General features: G+C 47.0%; 1 protein-coding gene across 1 annotated transcript in view; it reads right to left on the reverse strand.

Annotated features, from left to right (window-relative positions):
* Window positions 1-20,374, reverse strand: part of LOC147660951 (pannexin-1-like) — a 219,489-nt gene that overhangs the window by 124,329 nt on the left and 74,786 nt on the right. Inside the window, exon 2 of the mRNA XM_086951414.1 lies at window positions 12,798-12,937. Coding sequence (XP_086807540.1) covers window positions 12,798-12,937 — 140 coding nt within the window. The remainder of the gene's footprint in view (window positions 1-12,797; window positions 12,938-20,374) is intronic.

Raw genomic sequence — 20,374 nt, forward strand, 5'->3', positions numbered from 1 at the left:
TTAGAGATTGCTGGGACTCTGAAAACCAAGCTGCTAGCCTTTCAGGAGGAAGCGGAGCGGGAAGTGCGATTCCTGGGGAAACAGGCTGAGGCACGCAGGTATGGGGAGGGGGATAGGCCGAGCAGGACCCTTGCTCGATTGATAGCTCCTCGCACACAGGCCAACTACATCCACACCATCTATGACAGGGCCGGGAACCTAGCAGTAGGTCAGGAGGCAGTGTTAGGCGCCTTCGCGGACTTCTATGCAACCCTCTACACCTCCAAGCAGCCCACGACACCGACCTCCTTGCAAGACTTTCTTGATTCCATCGCCCTCGTATGGTTTAACAACAACCACAGACAATACATGGACCTTACTGTAACTGTACAAGATATCGCTCAGGTGATTAAAAGCATGCCGGCCAACAAAGCCCCTGGCCCAGATGGCCTGACAACATCCTTCTATAAAACTTATGTTGATGAACTGGCGCCGAAGCTACACTCTGTGTTTGTCGAGGCCCTTGAATTGAATTCCCTACCAGACTCCATGCGGGAGGCCTTAATAATCACACTCCTAAAACCTGATAAGGATGAGCAGCGCCTGGATTCCTATAGGCCCCTTTCTCTGATAAACGTAGATGCTAAAATTTACGCAAAGGTAATTGCAGATAGATTACAGCCAATGTTACCTATGATTGCACTCCCTGACCAGTCAGGGTTTATCCCTGGCCGCGCAACATCACATAACCTCAGAACCATTTTCTCTGTCCTCCACTACTTGCACCCATCTGTGCAGGCGGCGGTGGTGTTCCTGGACGCCACCAAAGCCTTTGACTCCTTAGAGTGGCCTTACCTGTTTAAGGTTTTGGAACGGATGGGCTTCAGTCAAAACTTCATGACCTTGATCAGACTACTGTACACGGAACCTAGAGTTAGGGTGAGTGTGAATGGACTCGTATCCAAGCCCTTCAGTATCTCCAGGGGGACCAGACAAGGGTGTCCTCTGTCCCCTCTCCTTTTTGCCATTGCAATGGAGCCGCTTGCGGCTCGGATAAGGCAGCACCACACTGCAAGGGGCATTGGATTCAGCTCACGGAGCTTACTAATCTCGTTATACGCGGATGATGTCACCTTATACATCATTAATCCCAAAGACAACATGAATCCGCTACTCCGAGAATTCGTGAGATTTGAGGGCCTGGCGGGAGTATCCATCAACTGGTCTAAGTCGGTTGCCTTCCCCTTGACGGAAGAGACCGGTCGCCCGGCTCCGGACTACCCCTTGAGGTGGGAGACGGACGCTGTCAACTATTTGGGGGTCTGGGTCAGTCGGGATGTGCAAGAGTTATGGTCACTAAACTTCGGGAGGGCGGTGGACTGGCTGGAAGGGAAAATCGAGGTTTGGAACAAACTGCCTCTATCCCTGGTTTCAAGGATAGCCTTAGCGAAAATGGTGGTTCTCCCCAAATTCTTGTATTTGTTTGTGAACGTTCCGCTGCCAATGACAGCACACTTTCACGCTCGTGTTCGCTCGCTGTTGCTGAAATTGGTGTGGGCTGGTGGGCAGGCGAGAGTTTCCTGGGATCTGCTCACACTACCGCTCCAACAAGGGGGCCTTGGGGCTCCTGACTTAAAGCTTTACTCCCTCTGTGCACAAGCGCAATTTCTACATTTCTGGGCCTACCCCACTCCCTACCAACCGCATGTGGCGGTGGAACTGGCCGTGGTCGCCCCATTGCCGCTGCGTGTGGCACTATACGGGAAGGTTTCATGCCCGTCGCGGGAGGTAGATACCATGGAGATGATTCGCTGGGCCTGGCGCGAACTTCAGAAAAGAGCGGGACTCTCCTTGCTTTATGCACCGGCCATCCCCCTCGGGGAAACCCGATGCTGCCTTGTTTGACTTCCAGGGGGGACGTCCTTGTGATCCGGGGGAAAAGACTACACACATTTGCTGATATATATCCTGACGGTACCTTTGTCGAGATGGGCGCGAGCGAGGATGTCCAACCTGACTCTTTTGCGGACGCGTTGTTGTACCATTCCCTTCGGGAGTCCTGCAAAAAGATAGGGCCCCAATTCCCGGAGGAGCCGTGCACCCTGGACGCCCTCCAAAATTTGCTTTCACGGCCTTCCCCCAAAAAGCTGGTATCAAGACTGTATAACTGCATGCAGGAGCAGGCCCCGCTAACAGTGGCCACGGCCAAACAGGCTTGGGCTGCGGACCTGGCAGACCCGTTAACAGATGACACATGGGAGTACTGCTGTAAGCAACTCACGGCACTGTCTCCAAACTATCGGCTGCGGCTCATCCACTTCAAATTCCTTCACCGATATTATCGCACGCCGACACTGCTACACCGAATGGGCATCCGCGCGGATGCCTCCTGCTGGAAATGTGGAGGGGAAGATGCGTCCTTTATCCACGTAGCATGGAGCTGCCCCAAGCTGGATGCATACTGGTCGGAGGTTTTTACAGCCATTAATCAAATCACACATAGAAATGATACACCGACACCACTCCTGGGATTGCTAGGCTATGTTAAGGATACTGAACCCTGCGACAGGAAACTTCATGCACTACTCCTTCTCTATGCCAAAAGACAGATCTCACTGCATTGGGGCAGGAGGGCTCTCCCCTCATTCACGGGGTGGATTAGAGATGTAACATATGGCCATGCACAACTGACGCACTACTGGGAGACCATGCCCACCGCTTCCAGACCTACTGATATCTGGGACCCATTCATACAGTGGGCTAGAGAACGTGCGGGCTCGGACACCTCGGGGGGGTCACCTGATACGGGTGTTTCGGATGATATGGGCTGACTGTGTTCATTACGTGGTTGAGTGCTTGCTGCTCAGTGGACCTGCGCTAGTGCGGACCTGCCCTGCCCTGTCACACGTTCCGAGCCTGCGGCCCCACTGATCCTGTGTCTGCCGCTGGCCCTGTCCCCGCTGACCCTCCTGCGATCTCAAACCTTGGTGGAAGGCCCCACTCAACGTCCTCCCATCCCCCCCTCCCCCCTCCCCCTCCCCCCCCCCTTCGTCTACACGTGAAAAGTGTGGAAGTCGCCACACCCCCACCCTTACCGTGGCTCGTCTTTGCTCATGACGATCCAGCGCAGGTCCGCGCGGCCCTATGGATGGATGATATGTTGTGTAGCTGTTTTTTTGTACTTGCACCGAAGCTTGCTGTTTTCGTTTTCTGTTTGTTGGCGGGATACGTTGGGAGAAAACAGTGCTGTTAGACGTATCCTTTCCACATGCCGCTGCAGCTGGTTGTTGACTGCTGCTCGCTCTGAGGCGGCCTAGTTGCTTTCTGATACATCTACGTGTCTACGACACTGAGAGAAAAGTAAGACCATTTACGCGCTGAAGTTGCACTGCTCACATCCAAGGTATTACTGTATTAGATATCTCTATGGGGGTACGGGACCTGGCCAGATCAAAGCCCCTGAACTGTTTTACTGAACCTTGTGCATTGTATACCTGATAGCGGCCTGCCTCCGGGTTGTTGGCGTGACGCAGTGTAAATCTTCTGTCTCTTTATTGCAAAATAAATGTCTTACACCAAAAAAAAAAAAAAAAAGAAATACGGGAAATGAAAAAGATGCTGCCCTGCAATGATAAAGACCCGGGGGGGTTCCACCGTGAATTGAAAGACATTCTCCGCATAGGGGATTACACGTACGCTGACATTATAAAATTATTGAAAGTACTGTCCCCTGCAGGTATTTACGAAAAACTTAAAGAGAAAGACTCGGAGGTGGGAGAGAAAAAGTTAAGTTGGGCAGAATTGGAAGCCGAGGATAAAGACAGGCACCCTGGTGTTGGTCTTGGGGACAAAGCTAAAGTCCTACCTGAACTCCTGATACAGGTTCTGCCGAGATTATTGATTACTAAAAAGGAAGATTGGGATGCTATTTCAGCCTGCAAACAAAAACAAGATGAGGACACCAGTGATTTTTATTCTAGATTCGAGAAATGTCTTTCTATAAATAGTGGCCTTAAGCCAAGTAGTGAATCATATCCACATCTTTTTGTGAGCAAATTAGTAGAGAATTCCTTACCCCCGATCAAGAATAGAGTACTGAAGGTTGAGAGTACCTGGCAAGCAAATAGCCCTTCCCAAATGTTGCAAATGTTACAATATCACCAGAACAGAATTAGAGAGGAACAGGAGCATGAAAAGAGACGCATGAAAGATACGAAAATGAAAGTGCTGGTTGCACAATCGGTACCAGCTAATGCGAATAAAAAGGGCACGACACCTGTTAAAGGGAACTGTAATTATTGCAAGCAACCAGGCCACTATGTAAATGAATGTGCTGTCCTGAAACACAATATAGCTACAGGCAAGACAAAAGAACGACCGCATCCTCCTAGACAGAATAGCACCCCACAGAACACGCAACAGACAGTAGCGAATTTTCCACCCCCACCAGCAGCTGCCACACAACAAGCCACACAACAAATGTACCAGTACACACAGTCGGACTATCCAGAATTCCAAAAGTTCTCATGAAACAGCCTAGAGAGGGAAGTTGGCTTGCCCCTTATTGAGATTCCTGTAGATCAAGAAGGTCCCTATGTACATAGCCGTGTATTGGGAAAAGACAGAAAATTTCTGATTGACACAGGGGCGAGCAGAACTACCATCAGCCATGACGAGGTTCCAGGGGCACCCTTCTCAGGCTCACAGAATGTTTCCCTGGGATTTTCAGGAAAGCCTATTATTAACGAAGTGTCAAAGCCAGTTTCCCTAGGAGTCGGTCCATTGTCCCGTACCACAGACTTGTTACTTACTAAGTCATGTCCAGAAAATTTGCTTGGTATAAAGACATTGAAAGAACTGGGAGCAGTTATATGTTGTTCTCCGGAAGGAGTACGTTTGTTCTTACGTGATTTTAAAGGACATTATGTGTTGAAAGATTTTGACCACAGACTCCAGCATGTACCACAGCATTTATGGGCACAAGGTCCGACTGACGTAGGTTACATGCACATTACACCACACCGTGTCACTCTCAAACCAGGAGTAGTACTGCCACGCATCCGACAATACAAGTTACCACCTGATGCCGTAATAGCTTTACTGAAAATTGTTGACGAACTCATTGCACAAGGGGTGGTAGTAGAGACTGACTCGAATGTATGTAATTCACCTGTCATCCCTATTCTTAAACGAACAGACCCTAATGCACCACCAGTCTACAGACTAGTGATTGACCTTCGAGAACTGAATAAATGCATAATTCCTCAATACCCAGTGGTCCCAGACATTTCTTCATTACTGACTGCAATTGATTCCGAGGCGACTTTCTTTACTGTAATTGACCTAAAGAACGCCTTCTTCAGTGTCCCAATTCATCCAGAGAGCCAATACCTTTTCGGATTCAGTTTAAATGGACGCAGCTTTAAATTTACGAGAGCTCCTCAAGGTTTTACAGAAAGTCCTAGTATTTACAGTCAAGCATTAAAGAGACAACTGGACAGTATTCACATGCCTACCAACACTGCACTGCTCCAATATGTAGACGATATCCTGATCACAGCGCGAACAGAACCAGACTGCGAACATGCATCACTGACAGTTTTACACTTCTTGGCAGACAAGGGACACAAAGTGTCTCCTTCAAAGTTGCAATTCTGTGCACAGCAAGTGGTGTACCTTGGACACTTGCTGTCCAAGAGGGGTAGACAGCTGACACAAGAACGTATTCAGTTAATTGCTAACCTTTCACAGCCCAAGACACAAAAGGAAGTACGGGCCTTCATTGGCCTCACTTCTTACTGCAGACAATGGATTCCCCAGTATGCCTATCTAGCCAAACCACTCATAGAGCTAACAACACAGGAGGCAGCGTCTTCGACTGTCCTCCCTTGGACAGAAGAACATACCCTGGCATTTGAAGAATTGAAAAAAGCCTTATGTCAAGCACCAGTTTTGGCGACTCCTTGTTACAGCAAGCCTTTTACGCTTTTTGTCACTGAACGAGATGGAACAGCGTTATCTGTCCTTACACAAGATCAAGCAGGAAAACACAAGCCTTGTGCTTATTTTTCGAGTACATTGGATCCAGTGGCCCAGGCTCTGCCTGCGTGCCTGAAATCAGTTGCAGCAACAGCCCTAGCTATAAGACAGAGTGATTCCATAGTGTTAGGATACCCCCTGACAGTACAAGTTCCGCATGCAGTGGAAGTTCTCTTGAACAGGACACAGACACAACATCTGACTGTAGCAAGACTGACAGGATATGAACTAACGTTATTTCAGCCACACATAGAGATCAGATGATGCAACATTCTTAACCCTGCTACACTCTTGCCCTCAAGCACAGTGGACACTGCACCACATGACTGTGTGGAAGTAATTAATACAGTGACGAAACCAAGACAAGACCTGACAGACATTGCACTCACAGATCCTGACCTGACACTTTATGTAGACGGTTCATGCATGAGAACAAGCATAGGAGAGTTAGTGGCCGCATATGCCGTGACCACTGATACTGAAGTCATAGAGACACAAAGAATAGACACACTGTCAGCACAAGCAGCAGAGCTCATTGCTCTGACACAAGCCTGCATACGAGCCAAGAACTTGAAAGTGAACATATATACAGATTAAGCATGGGCGGAAAATCCGTTTCGCTCGCGGATTTTGCGGATTTTCGGTAAATTCGCAATCCGCGAGATTCGCGAATCTCCCGCAAAATCCGCAAATCCGCGAGCAGCGGATTTTGCTCGCACTGTTCGCGTGAGTTCGCGGCTTCCCAGTACAACTTCGCGCCCCGCGAATAAGTGCAAAATTACAGAAATACGATCTTAGCAAAACTGAAACTACTTACCAGGTTCAAAAGTTCAGGCTCATCATTAGTAGCCATTTCCTGTAGTGCTTCCTGAGGGGCCCCTCCAGAGTTCAGTTGCCAGTTGCAACTATTATGTGACCCTGCTCTGAACCTCAGAATAGTTACACATATGCCACAAAGGTCCTGAATTACAGCTAAGGGAGACAAGCAGGAGCCAGGCTGGAAGTTCAAATCCATTAATCAGCCCCTAATTCATTATTGTCAGTTGGGGCAGGGCAGGTGTTGTAACTAATTTTGCAACAATGAAAGCACTTAGCAAGTGCAAAAGATCACTAATCAGGAAGCACTAAGGAAGCAGGTGCCAGCTAAAAAAATATTCTGAGACACATTAATCAGCCCCAAATTAATTCAGGTCACTTGAGGCAGGGAAGGTGTGCTTGCGTTGCCACAATAATGTACACTGACTAGACAACCAGAGGGTGCTGTGATGAAACAGAGGGTGGCATGGGTGGGCCAGAGGGTGGCATGAGTAGTCAGAGAGTGGCAGTGGTGACAGAGAGTGGCAGTGATGAAGAAGAGTGTCCCAAACAGGCTGGACACGTAGAAACAACAAGTTCGCGAAACTTGCGACCCGACAGGTAAGTTCGCAATTTGCGAAATTGTACAAAACCCTCGCGAACTGGCAGAAACCCGCGCAAACACAAAAAGAAAATCCGCAAATTCGCGAGAATTCGCGGATTTTGCGGATTGCGAGTTCGCAAATCCGCAAAATTCGCGAACGCGAGATTCGCAAAATTCGCCCATGCTTAATACAGATTCACTGTATGCCTTCGGGGTTGTTCATGACTTCGGAGTGTTATGGAAGGAGAGAGGTTTCCTGACCTCTCATGGGGCCAAAATTCAGCATGGTCCCCTTATTCAGGCTCTGTTAGAAGCAATACATTTGCCTACAGCCATAGCCATCCTGAAATGCAAAGCACACACGAAAGTTACAGACACCATTTCCCAGGGTAACGACCTGGCAGACCGAACAGCTAAACTTACAGCCCAGACACCAACAGACACGACAAAGACAAAAGTACCATCACTGACAAACAGCATGACAGTCAGGGATCCCTCACAAGATGTACTCGACATACAGACACATGCCACTCCAGATGAAATAAAGAGATGGACTGAACAAGGAGGGGTCCAGACTGACCAGGGTTGGATGACTAAAGGCAAAGCTACATGGTTTCTCCCAGACTCTATGGTACAAGTCATTATAAACACAGTACATAGTCCAGCACACTTTGGAGAAAAGGCAATGCTAGACAGTTTACAGAATATTTGGTTTAACAAGCACCTGCGTGCAGCAGCGAAACAGAAAGTACGCACCTGTATGATTTGTTGCCAGTTCAATCCAGGCAAAGGCATTCCGGTGGAACAAGGTGGATTTCATCCTCCTGACCATCCTTTTGAAGTCCTCCAGATGGATTATATCCAGATGGACAGATGTAGAGGATACAAATATGTCCTAGTAGTTGTATGTGCACTATCTAGATGGACAGAAGCGTACCCAGTCCCAGATTATACTGCTGTGACCACCGCCAGGCAATTGGTACGAGAGTTTTTCCCACGTTACGGATTGCCCCGTGTCGTGTACTCAGATAACGGTCAGCCATTCTCCTCTGAATTAATGAAACAAGTGTCCCTTCTGTTAGGATACCAGTGGAAATTTCATTGTGTACGACACCCAGAGGCAGCTGAACTCGTCGAGCGTCACAACCAGACTCTTAAGACAAAATTAGCGAAAGTCTGTGCAGAAAAAGGCGTGGATTGGATGGTAGCCTTGCCGGTTGCCCTCTTTTACATGCGTATGGTAGCCCATTCCAGAACAGGCCTGTCCCCTTACGAAGTGGTTTTTGGTAGACCACCGAATATGTGGGGTACGCCTATGCCAAAGAAAATTACTGATGTTGACAGTAACATGCTGACAGATTACCTGGCTTCCTTGATGTCTGCACTACTCTCTTGCCGTTCACAGGTTGCCGCCGCCTTCCCCGACAACACCCAAGTCAAAGAACACACCATCGTCCCGGGGGATATGGTTTTTGTCCGGAATTTTGATCGTTCAAGCCCTCTTGAGCCCCGCTGGAGAACACCGAAGCTAGTACTGCTTACCACGAGGACTGCCGTCAAGGTCGAGGGACGCAAAGGCTGGATCCACGCCCAGCATATTAAGAAATTCTTCGGAGATACCGGAACTTTGCTCAAGCCTAAATACTGCCCCGACAATAATGACTCAAAGCCCCCTTTGCTAGAAAAGACTCCGCAACAGGAGTATAGGTCTAAGTTACGGTCTAGTAAGTCAGACAGCGTTTAATTGTTTAAGTCCACTCGGTGGTGAATCGGTTAGACAGGTTCCTGACATGTATAAGATCGTAGACCAGAATAGCAAAAAGAGCAAGATGAGAGAGAAATACTGCAAGATTTTACGCAGTAGATGTATAGTAACTCTGATTATTATGTTTCTTCTAAGTATAACGATTATATGTATCAGCTTGACGCTACATGTTTTCTTTCCTCCTATTGCCTCACATATACACTCTTCCTCTAATGACACTGTAGAGCACACATTCAGTGATCTGCCACCCCATGAACTGTCATATCGACTAGCACTGCGCAACAATACTTTTATTCGAATGTTGCACCATTCTCATCAGACCAGCAATGTAACAAATTGCTGGGTATGTGGCCGACTCCCACCTTATCAGAAAACAAAGGGAGTTCTGCCCCTTTTTCCTTTCCCGTTCTCGCACAATGGTTCGTGCGGAGCATGGTTTGCTTTAATGTCATCACAAGACAGAAAGTTCACAGTTTCCCAGGGCGATTGGATTTGGGGAGATTTGAATAAAGTAATAAATAAAGCATGTTTTCCAGACGAAGACGGTCTTCCCCAGAGGAAAGGGACCGATCTAGAAAATGAAGTGTACGAGCAAGGAAATGCTTCCCTTAACTTTATGATTCTGAATGTCCAGTCCGAGAAAAATACAGGTCCACCGTTCATATCAGTCTTACAAGTAAAAGGTGAATTGTGTGTTAGAAAGAAAGGGTCAGTGCATTTAGGACACAGTGATTGTAATACTATAGTCGAGTTCAATGATAAAGGAAAGTCTACTTTCAAAGCTTCCCGCCATTCCTATTTCATTTGCGGTCAGACAGCCTATGTACGTCTGCCCTTAGACTGGGGTGGAACGTGTTATATAGCGTTCCTGCTGCCACCCGTCTTCCTAGCCCCATCCCATTATCATCGAGATTCCCGACTAGTGCATGTTAGAAATAAGAGGGAGACCGATTCCCCAGTGATTGATCAGACTGAGACAGCTTGGGAGCAATATACAGATTTCAATAAAGGATTCTTTTTCTTCATAGGTCCCGTCCAAAACAGTAAACTAATACGTAGGTTAACAAGAACTCTAGAAGCAGTAGTAAATGAGACTGCATCTGCTCTGGCGAACTTGACGGAGGAGCAGTCTGCCATAAGACTTGTTGTTCTTCAGAACCGCCTTGTTCTTGACGTCATCCTGGCAGATAGGGGCGGGGCTTGTAGAGTGATCGGCTCCAGTTGTTGCGTGTTTATTCCTAATAACGCGCCATCCGTGTATGCAGCAATAACAAGACTCCACAAGATAGCTCATGAGATACACCAAAACCCAGGCACATGGACTTGGTCCGGTTGGCTCTGGAGTGTAATATCAGCATGGGGATGGAAAGTATTGTCGTTCCTAGGAATGATACTGCTCGTTATATTCAGTTGCTGTCTCTGTCTGCAATGTGGCCCAGCAATTTGCGGCTTGTGTGCCACTGCCTGTATTCCCAATCCACGTATACAAACGAAAAAAGACGAACAAATGATGCTGCATGATCAGATATACGGTATCATGAATATAGATGTGTCCTGAAGGGCACAGTAAGGGACAAGGAGGGAATGAGGAAATAGAAATTTTATATGGCCAATGTGTCCCCTACATGTACCCTATGTATGTCCATGTCACCATGCACTTCCCCTCTCATGCCTGTAATAATAATGCCTCTGCATTTCCGTCCAATGTTAGAATGTCAGTTACCAAGCCCTTCATGAAAGAAACATTAATTCTGCCCTGAGGCCTATGTAGCCAATGTATTTGCATGGTGCACGTTTAAAAGTCGAGATGAACCCGTTTTGTGGCTCAGCCGAGCCAGGACCCGAATTCAGGCTCCATGCCTCCTGACACTCTGAAAGCTGCAGTTTAGCCATTTATCCCTGACCTCTCACATTCTTCCTGCTCAGCCGAGAGGTGCCCAGCCCGGCCTGCCAAGACAGTATTTCGCTTACAGTTATCTGCTCTGCTCCACAGAAATACATTCCTGCTTAATGAAGAAGGTAAACATAATCCGCCTGCAGAAGATAGGGCCTAGCCTTCCTGTCTCCATTCAAGTGATTTACAGAACTCGCATCCATAGAAGGCCCATGGCCCCACGCAATGCACGAAGAAATATATGCATACACTAACATTTAGTGATGAGCAGCCTTTGCTCGAGCGACCTTTAATTCAGATAATACATCCTCCAAACTCAAGATATCAGATAATACCAGAAGTGCAGGTCGTCCTGACATCCAAGGTTTCTCTACTAGCACGAAAGTCAGCTCCCCCCGGCTTCCCCCAGTTACACGTCAATTCCACGTCATGAGCAAGTTGCGCACACAAGTAGGGTAAAGGTTCCTGCTGACCATGCAGACCCCCTCCATGTATCCACCCACCTATGACACACCTATGACTCCTCAAGGGAACACCCACGTGTACGCCTTCTTACACGCCCTTTTCACGCCCATGTGCTCTTATCTCTCTCTTTCGCTCGCTCCGCCTTCTCTATGCAAGTTAATGTATGTTTAAAGTATAAATAATGTACTCTGTGAATAAAGTTCAGATGACGATCCTTCCTGATCCTTAGTGGTGATGGAACCCGATTCTCCCTTAACTCGAGTTACTTAATTAAAGCCCTTTTGAATCGAACACCACGGACTCTGCCTCTCATTATATGCATGATCCTTGTTAATGTATAGAAATTCCGACAGGGTAATATTTTTATTTACCACACTCTACCTTGGGTCGGAGATGAAACACCCTTCGATGTTTCAAAGCTACTGGCTGTATTGAGTCAACAGTGTTAAGTCTTATCAGTCTGTCTTCTCAACAACTTATGCGTCAAACAATGGTGCAAACTGGGTAAGTAAATCATCCACGTTCTTTGTGTACACTGAATGCAAAAGCGACAAGATGAAGACGTTCCGCTGTCCGGCAGTTTAGTAACATCTAGGTGCCCTCTTTCGTGACATAGATTTTGGTTTTTGTCGATCGAGATTCCAGTGCAATGTCAGCCGTGAACACTCCGGCTAGAGGTAGGAGAGAAGTAGATCCATGGGCTTCAGCTTTGGTAGTGCTAGGTCTTGTTTAGAATTCAAAGAGATCCGAAAAATGCCACTTTCCAAGCCTGCATATTAAGTTGCAAAGTGTGAGTCAATCTGCGAAAGTCTGAACCAGGATGCATTGTATCTGTTTATTATTATCACCCATCGCTATTCTTTTAACTAGGAGTGCCCTTGTTGACCTTACTAGTAAAGGTGGCAATGTATTGCAACCAAGTCTGGTTCCAACAACCTTTTATTATTAGTATTACATTAAACTGTACTGCTTTTGCTGTAGAACTTTGTATTCTCTTTAAGTGTGGCCTACAGCCAAATATTGAGGAGCTTAGAGACTTTAAATATATGTGTTTTTCGAAAGACGCACTTCTAGGCATCCTGCATGTGAAGTACTATCACAGCAGTCATTCAAAGTTTGAATTCTAAACTAACTTTCAAGCACAATAAGTAATAAATAACACGCTGACGTGTCCAAATCAAGAAAACATGATGAGAGCAAAAAAATCACAGTCCAAAGAAAACAAAATACTTCAGTATTTTTCTTTAGGAACCTACTTTATGAAGCCACAGAGGCATGTTTCCTGAATCACTGCTGGATAAGTGTTTCTGCTGTACAGCTGCCCAACAGAAAGAGTCAACGTAGCCAGCCTGACGCTGGGAAAATTTGCTTGGGGCGAAGCAGCTTATCTGGGACCCTGCAAAAAACATACACATATGAACGTTACTTAAAACTGTTTCTATATTTAAGTTTACTGACAATGTTTAGAGTAGACCATAACAGAACAAAATATATAACATAATATAGTTTTGAAAATGAGGTACACCTGTGACTGACACAGAGACAAACTGGACACAGTCACATGGGCTAAATGTATGAACTTATTTTGCATTTGCAAACCCTGCAGTTTGCAAAATCACAGGGTTTGCAACCACAGAATGATATTTGAAAGTGCACTAAACCCCTTTTGCGATTTGGAAAGTCCATTCTGAATCAAATGAGGGGTTTAGCGACTCATTCTGAATCGCAATTAGGAATTATGTTAAAGACTTATCCCTCTTAACTGCAAAGGCGTATCAGTGATTTGTGACCTCAAGCATAGTAGCAAAAAATAAGTTACTGATTTTACTCACATAGAATAAGCTATCTCATTATGTTATGCAGCTTTGTAGAGCGCACCATCACCTGGTTGAGTATCCTGGCGCAGAGCAGATGTAAGTGTAGCCAACCTTAGCGCCTAGTGGTATTTCTCGAAAAGCCAGGTCATCCAATTCTTGAAAAATTCAATAATTGAGGAGGAGGCTCTTGTGTAGAGGCAGGTCGTTCAATGCTTTGGGAGCGGTGTAGAAGAAGGCTCCACTGCTGGATATGGTTTTCCATACACATGGGATGTGTGCAAGTAGAAGTCCAGATGAGTGGGGTTATCTGGGAGGTTTGTGAAAGCAGATGCAATTGTTGAAGTATGCTGGACGAATTCTGAATGGGCTTCAGCCTTCTCTTGAGTTTTTTGTTGAGCCCGGCATAGAAGTTGTTCCCATAGTGCAGCTTTCTTGTGTCAAGGATGTACGTTTGTGCTTTCAGGGTGCTGATCGGGAGCCATTTTAAAAACTTCCTCACCATCTTCAGGGTATTGAAGTATAAGGCAGTAACAATGCTAACCTAGGCGGTCAAGTCAAATTTGCTATTGATGACGATCTTGAGGTTTTTAGTGTGGGTGCTGGGGGATGGTCCGAGGACTGTTGGCCACCAGGTGGAGGCCCACGGCGAAGTGCTAATTGCTGAAGATCATGGTTTCAGTCATGTCTGTGTTCAGCTTCAGACAGTTGGTCTTTATCAGGTGGGTGATTTCAGCCATGCAGTCTTTCAACTTTTATTTCAATGCATCCTCACACCAAGAGGATGCAAGGATGTATTTTTTTTTTAAGTTTGATTTATTGAAGAAAGTAAAGAGGGAGGAGAGAGGGGGAAGGAGGGGAATAAGAGTTACAATAAGTAGATGGATGAAATGAGTAATACAATAACAATTTCATTAAAAAGTAAGCACAGCAAGCATGAGGAATTATGAACATATCATGTGATTACAAATGAAAAGTAAAATACATTATATTAGGACTTAGTAATTATAGCAATCAGGTAATTAGAAAAACAAGTAACAAGAAAATCATGGTGGTTTGCGTACTTCAACTGTTGCAGAATCTGGAGAGGGATGTGCAGGAGCAGAGGATGAAAGATATGTTACCAAAGGAAGCCAAACCAGGTCTTGTTTGATCGCTAGGGAGATGGGGGACACATAGTTGGTATCTAGACGGTGATGAAAATAGACCGCATTCCACCAACATTGGTAGGAAACATTTGCAGCTTGTTTCCAATTGGAAGTGATGATATGAAAAGCTACAGCTATGAAGAGGTCGAGTAAAAGGTAGTGGTTGGGAGAGAGAGGAAGTTCCGGTGAAAGGGAGCCTAGAAAAACTTGTGAGGGGGAAAAGGGGACCTGGAACCGGAAAACTTTTTTGTATTTGCTTCCAAACTAACTGCCAAAACTGGGAAGTGGGAGGGCAATCAAACAGCATGTGTTTGAGATCCGGACCAGCAGGTAGAGGGAGTTCTTGGTGAAAAACGGAATAAAGCAAGTGGAGTGAATAAAGTTCTGTGATAAATAAAATATAAAGTTTGGGTGGTATTAGCAGCTCTAGAGGTCTTATGAAGTTTAGTCCAAATTTTTTCCCAAAAGAGTACAGGCCAATTCTGAGAAAAATCCGATTCCCAGGCAGTTTCAATGCGAGATTTCATCCTGCAGTATTTCAACTTGATTCTGGTACTGGGCGTCTTCTCCGTAAGGAAGAGAATGAGCTGCAAGTCATCAGGGTTGGAGAAGACATTGATGTCGTGAGAGCAGATTATGCTGGCTGGAGGGCTCATGTATGTGTTGAAGCGGTTTGGGCTCAGGGAGGATCTTTGGGTAACTACGCAGATGAGTTCACAGGTGTCAGAGTTGTATGATGCGAAGCTGAGTACTTCAGCCAGGAAGGAACATATTCATTAGATTGTATGTCCTTGGATTCCAATGTCATGTAGGCATTGGATAAAGATGGGTTGGGAGACTGCATCAAAGGCTGCAGAGAGGTCCTGGAGGATGAGGCCCGCCAAGGTGTCCTCCATCCAGAATCATGCAAATGTCATCGTTGGTGGCGACAAGGGCAGTTTCCTTGCTGTGATTTGGTCTGAAAATAGACTGAGCGGTGTTGAGAGTTTGGTGGTTTTGGAAGTATTGGGTGAGGTGTCTGTTAAGATTTTGGCAAAGACCTTGTCCAGGAATAGTTGCAGGGAGAAAGCACAGTGGTTGGTGAGCATTGAAGGGTCCACAGAGGGTTTCTTCAGCAATGGGAAGGAAGATGTGTATTTCCAAGTGCTTGGGAAGGTCATGGAAGGGGTGGAGGCATTCAAAATGGATGTGAGCATGTGCTGATGGGTTGCTTTCCTCTGGAGTGGTCATGGTGGAGGAAAGAGTTTGATTGGGCCCTTGAATGGATGTACTTCATGGTGGCAGCGCTTTCGTATGGGGTGAAGAGGGGGCCATGTGGTTTGCATTTGTTCCTTGGATGAAAGAGACATTTGGTGAGGTCTGTCGGGTCCAGTTGCAGGTTCAAGTTTCTGTAAATGGTGGTGATTTTGTGGCTGAAGACTTGAGAGAGATTGTTGCAGGGGTCCTGTGAGGGTGTGATCACGTTTGAAGTGGCCGCTGGTGAGCTGAAATCCTTCAGGGTGGTCTAGATTTCTTTTCCTCTTTTGGTGCTGGCATTGATGCAGTTCACCAGAGTGGCATGCTTGGTGGTCCAGATCATTTGGTGGCAGCATCTTGAGGCGGATTTGCAAACTTGAATAGGCAATCTAAAACAAACCTCATGCAAAACGGCAGGGCATTGAAGCCATAAGGCAGGTGGGCGAGTCAACTGAACCAGGGATACATAAGATAGAAAGGCGTTCAATAAGGCAACAAACAGGTACAAGCTATTCAATGAAACAGAATTCACAAGGATGACTGGAAAATTAAAAATGGCCAGAGCGGGAAATTGTATCCGGCGTGCAGCAATCGCCAATTATACAGCTGGAGATGAACACAAGGAGCGACATGGTGAATTAATCCCACATCAGACATGGAAATAAAAGATCATGGGCCAGAAAGTAAAATCGTTTTGTCCTGCAGAGGAATTTAACCTAAAGTTGTAGTGGCAATGGACTCTCAGACCGGGCATACCAAAGAACCAATCTTTGGCCAAATACAATTTCCCACTCGGGCTGCAATTAATTTTCCTCCGCTTCCGGTTTTGTTCTGAATTAATGATTGTAGTTTTTGTCCTTTCTCAGGTATCCTTTTTGCATGGGGTCTGCTTTAGATTGCCTATTTAAGTGTCTTCCGACCATGTCCCGATGAATTCCCTGGTTAAATACACCACTGGAGTTGAAAAGTCAACAATCTTATACAATAGCGACTGCAATGTTCTTTAATATTGTACATAGCCAGCAATGCTCTGTTTTACATACAGAGGTATTGATATATTACTGTGTGATCTGAGCAGTCTATTGTCTGTTTTGAAATTTCCTCGTTTTGTTTGTATACAAAAGGACTAACACTTCACTGATCACAATTGCCACAGATGATCACAATAACTACTCTGTGCTGTTATATCATTTTACTTTTGGATTGACTATACTACACCATAAGTGTTCATACTTTTTGGAGTTGTATTATTCCTTTCAAGTTCTTTTATATTGTGGGCTTATCAATTTGAAATCACATTGACAATGTTTGTTGAAATTCACAACGTTTTACTGCTTCTAAACCTCTCCCCCGCCCCCGAAGCAAACTATATGAATTTCCCAGATGCAACCAATTACTTAGAAAAAGATGGGGGCTTGCTGAGATCCATTCTGTAATTGTGTCATAAGGGAAATTGCTGCACGCAATAAAATACACCCTCATCGGAACAGACATACACGGCTCAATGCCTTGCTCAGAGGTACCCACAACACAAAATATGACGTATTATTAGACCAAATTTACTATATGGTCAGCTTCTTATTTGTATTTGGATGCTTCTTCCTTATTTGAATTTACCACCATCCTTCTATTTACCCTCTTTTAAGGCTGCTGCCAGCTACTTAAAACTTTTTGAATAAATTGGAAAATTTAGCATAAAAGTTCTCATGAGTATAGCACAGCCATTAGGCAACAATTCATTAATGCCCCGAACTGGCCTGTATTTGAAATATATGTTTCAACACAGAGGACTTGTTGTTTCTCTGTGTGCCATTTCATACAGCAGTCCATCGTCTGGATAAGTTTGCTTTTCCCTGGGGACGTGGCTACGGCGCGAGGTGGAATGGCTGCCTGTATAGGGAGTGTCGCGAGCCAGACATACAAATCCGGCTAGTACCATAGATCCAAGGGGCCTGTGCCGCAAATAACTGCATGCTGCGACGAAGACTTCTCCTTGCTGATTTCGGAGAAGTTCCTGAGTCCGTTGGTGCGGAGGAGCCCGCCAAAATCGCTGATAATGGTTCTTCCTCGGCCACTGAGAAAATGCGGCTGCCCGAGGCCACCCGGTGGCCACTCAGGAGGACGGCCCCCTAGTCACAGAGGGCTTCCCCCCACCCCCCCTCTGGCTCCCACTCCTCCCCCGGGCAGGAGGAGTCCCACTGGGAGCATGGGAGGAGACTGTGAGGTCACGTCCGGTGCGGCAGGCAGGGCGAGGGGTACATAAGTCCCCCTCGCCATTTTCTCTGCCTCTTTACCACACCGGACGCATCGTGGTGGCCTCGCCAGCGGGGACACACATTTTTCCCTTGCTGCCCTTCGCTGCTTGACTCGTCCTGGTGTCGCCGTCGTATCTTGGTCTGGCGTCGGGTCTGTTCCGGTGAGTGTGTGTCTGGGCACTGTAGCCATAGGTCTCTCCCCTTCTCTGTCGGTGGCTCCGGGTGGGAGTCTGGTTGCACTGGTCATGCTGGGCAGGGGTTGGGGCCGGAGATGTCCGCGAGCCCTTGGCCTGGGGTTGTGTCGTGCGGCGGAGAAAGCAGCATGGGCCTTCTGGCTGGCTCACTCGGTCGGGTTATCAACCGGGTGTTGGCTAGCGGATGGGGGAGTGCTTTCCAGCGAGACCCAAGGGGTCGATGGCTGGTGGCCGACATGGGGGACGTGTGTTGCCATGGGTCCGTGGATAGTTTTGGACCTCGCGGGTTGCTGGGTCAATTCATTAGGCCTCCGGGCCCGCCCCCATTTTTGTATTTCGGGACTGCCGGCCATGTCTATGGTCACCCCCTAGTGCTCGGCAGCCACGGTAGAAATAATGGGGTTTCTGAGCAGGACCCGCTGCCTTTCCGCGTGGGGTCCTCAGTCGGCGGGGATGGCTCGGGACAATTGGAGCCGCATGCTTTTTGCCGGGGGGGGGGTGCTTTTACAGGAGCATCGACCCGTGGTGATTAGAAATGTTGGCATGCATATGGGTCTCTACATTCTTTAACTGTTCAAAATGGAATGTTCTCCTTCTGCATGCAAGTTAATAATGGCCTGGAAATGATAGACGCATAGCGGATGTGCACTGTCTATGAGCGGGGGAGTGATTGAGTTATAGCAGGTTAGCCTCTGTGGCTGTCTGTGGCCCAATCGGGTACGTTACAAAATAGTTTGTGGCGGGAGGGGGCCCTGAAGAGGTGCGCTCAAGGCCTGATTCCATCCACCAGGGCAATGGGGCTCCGCGAAGCAGCACCCTGTTTTGTATTCCGAAATGCATCAAGTTTCGCGTTAACTCTTCTCTCACGCTGTTAGCAGCTGAGCTTGTCGCCGGAGTTAACAGCTGGAATTAAATTCCTCCCACACCAGTTTCTCTTGCCGCCGCCTAAGTAATTGCAGTTTTCCATTATTCAGCTCGGCCATTTCGGGGAGGGCGTCCAATACTTTTCAATGGCTGTTCCGCCAGGCGCTGCTGATGGAAAGACAGCAAATTATTGAGGCATGTGATTGTGAGTGCAAGCCGCAGACCACCCCTTATCAAAGCGCCTAAGAGGTTGGCCTCCGCTGCTGATACTTATTTTCACAACATGAGCCACTTTATAGGCATAGACGCATTATCCGACCAGAGAAGTGCGTGCTGGGATTGCATAGAGATTTTAGGGCGAGGAAGCTGTAGTCTGGCCAGGGCTGGATGGCAGGTATTGGCACAGAGGGCATCCTGAAGAGCGATGTCCAGCACGCAATGTCCTTATTTGGCATTGGTACTGATTTGGGTCAGAAGATGCGTTCCCTATAATAGCACTATAGCACAACAGTATTCAAGGTTGTGGCTTCACCGCAACGGTTTCCAGATCCAAACCATCTCGCGGAACCTGTCCCCGGAAATAGGCCGGCAATTATAAACTCATGTCTAGAGATGAGTGCACCTATGCCTGCAGGTTATGTTCCATTCCATAAGAGCCTATAGAGGAATAATTTACAACCCCATGTTAATATCACTAACTGGTATATTGTTAAACGTCTGTAGCCATTACCACGCCATAATTACCACGTGACTTGTAATTGAAGCCTATGCAATTTTTATGTTAAAGAAGGTGTGGCTTGCACACGATAACTGAAGGATCTGTAAGCGGGGAACCCAGTCTGCAGCAAGCTCAGACCAGTAGTTCAGGGTATATAGGATTAGCATGCGGTATACCTTTTGGCAGTGCTGTATTTTCATTCTTTGAGCAGGCAGGCCCGCCTGTTTCAACCCAAAGCAGGGCCCGCTCGATGCAAGTGAAGCTTGCAGCGTACCGAGCCGATGCATTCACTGAGTAAACGTTACTTGATGCTTTCCACACACGGTGGCGGAAGGGAGTGGCAGCAGTCTCCAGCGTCACGTCGCGAGTTTGAGCACCGTCTTGGTGGTGTGGCATACATATGTCAGGAAGGGCGGTTTCTGGCCATTTCTAAGACGGTGTGCGATCGTTTTGAAGTTCCTCGGGTACCATGGGTGGTGTAATGAGTGCTGGGAAACGCAGTGTTTTGGTAAACCGATTAAATGTACGGACACTGTAATTAGTCACTTCCCGGTCGCTGGTTCTGGTCATGCGCCGCGAATGCTCGGTAGAGGCTGCCCTGCTC

This window comes from Lissotriton vulgaris, unplaced genomic scaffold, assembly GCF_964263255.1.
Source record: "Lissotriton vulgaris unplaced genomic scaffold, aLisVul1.2 SCAFFOLD_1007, whole genome shotgun sequence".
NCBI lineage: Eukaryota > Metazoa > Chordata > Amphibia > Caudata > Salamandridae > Lissotriton > Lissotriton vulgaris.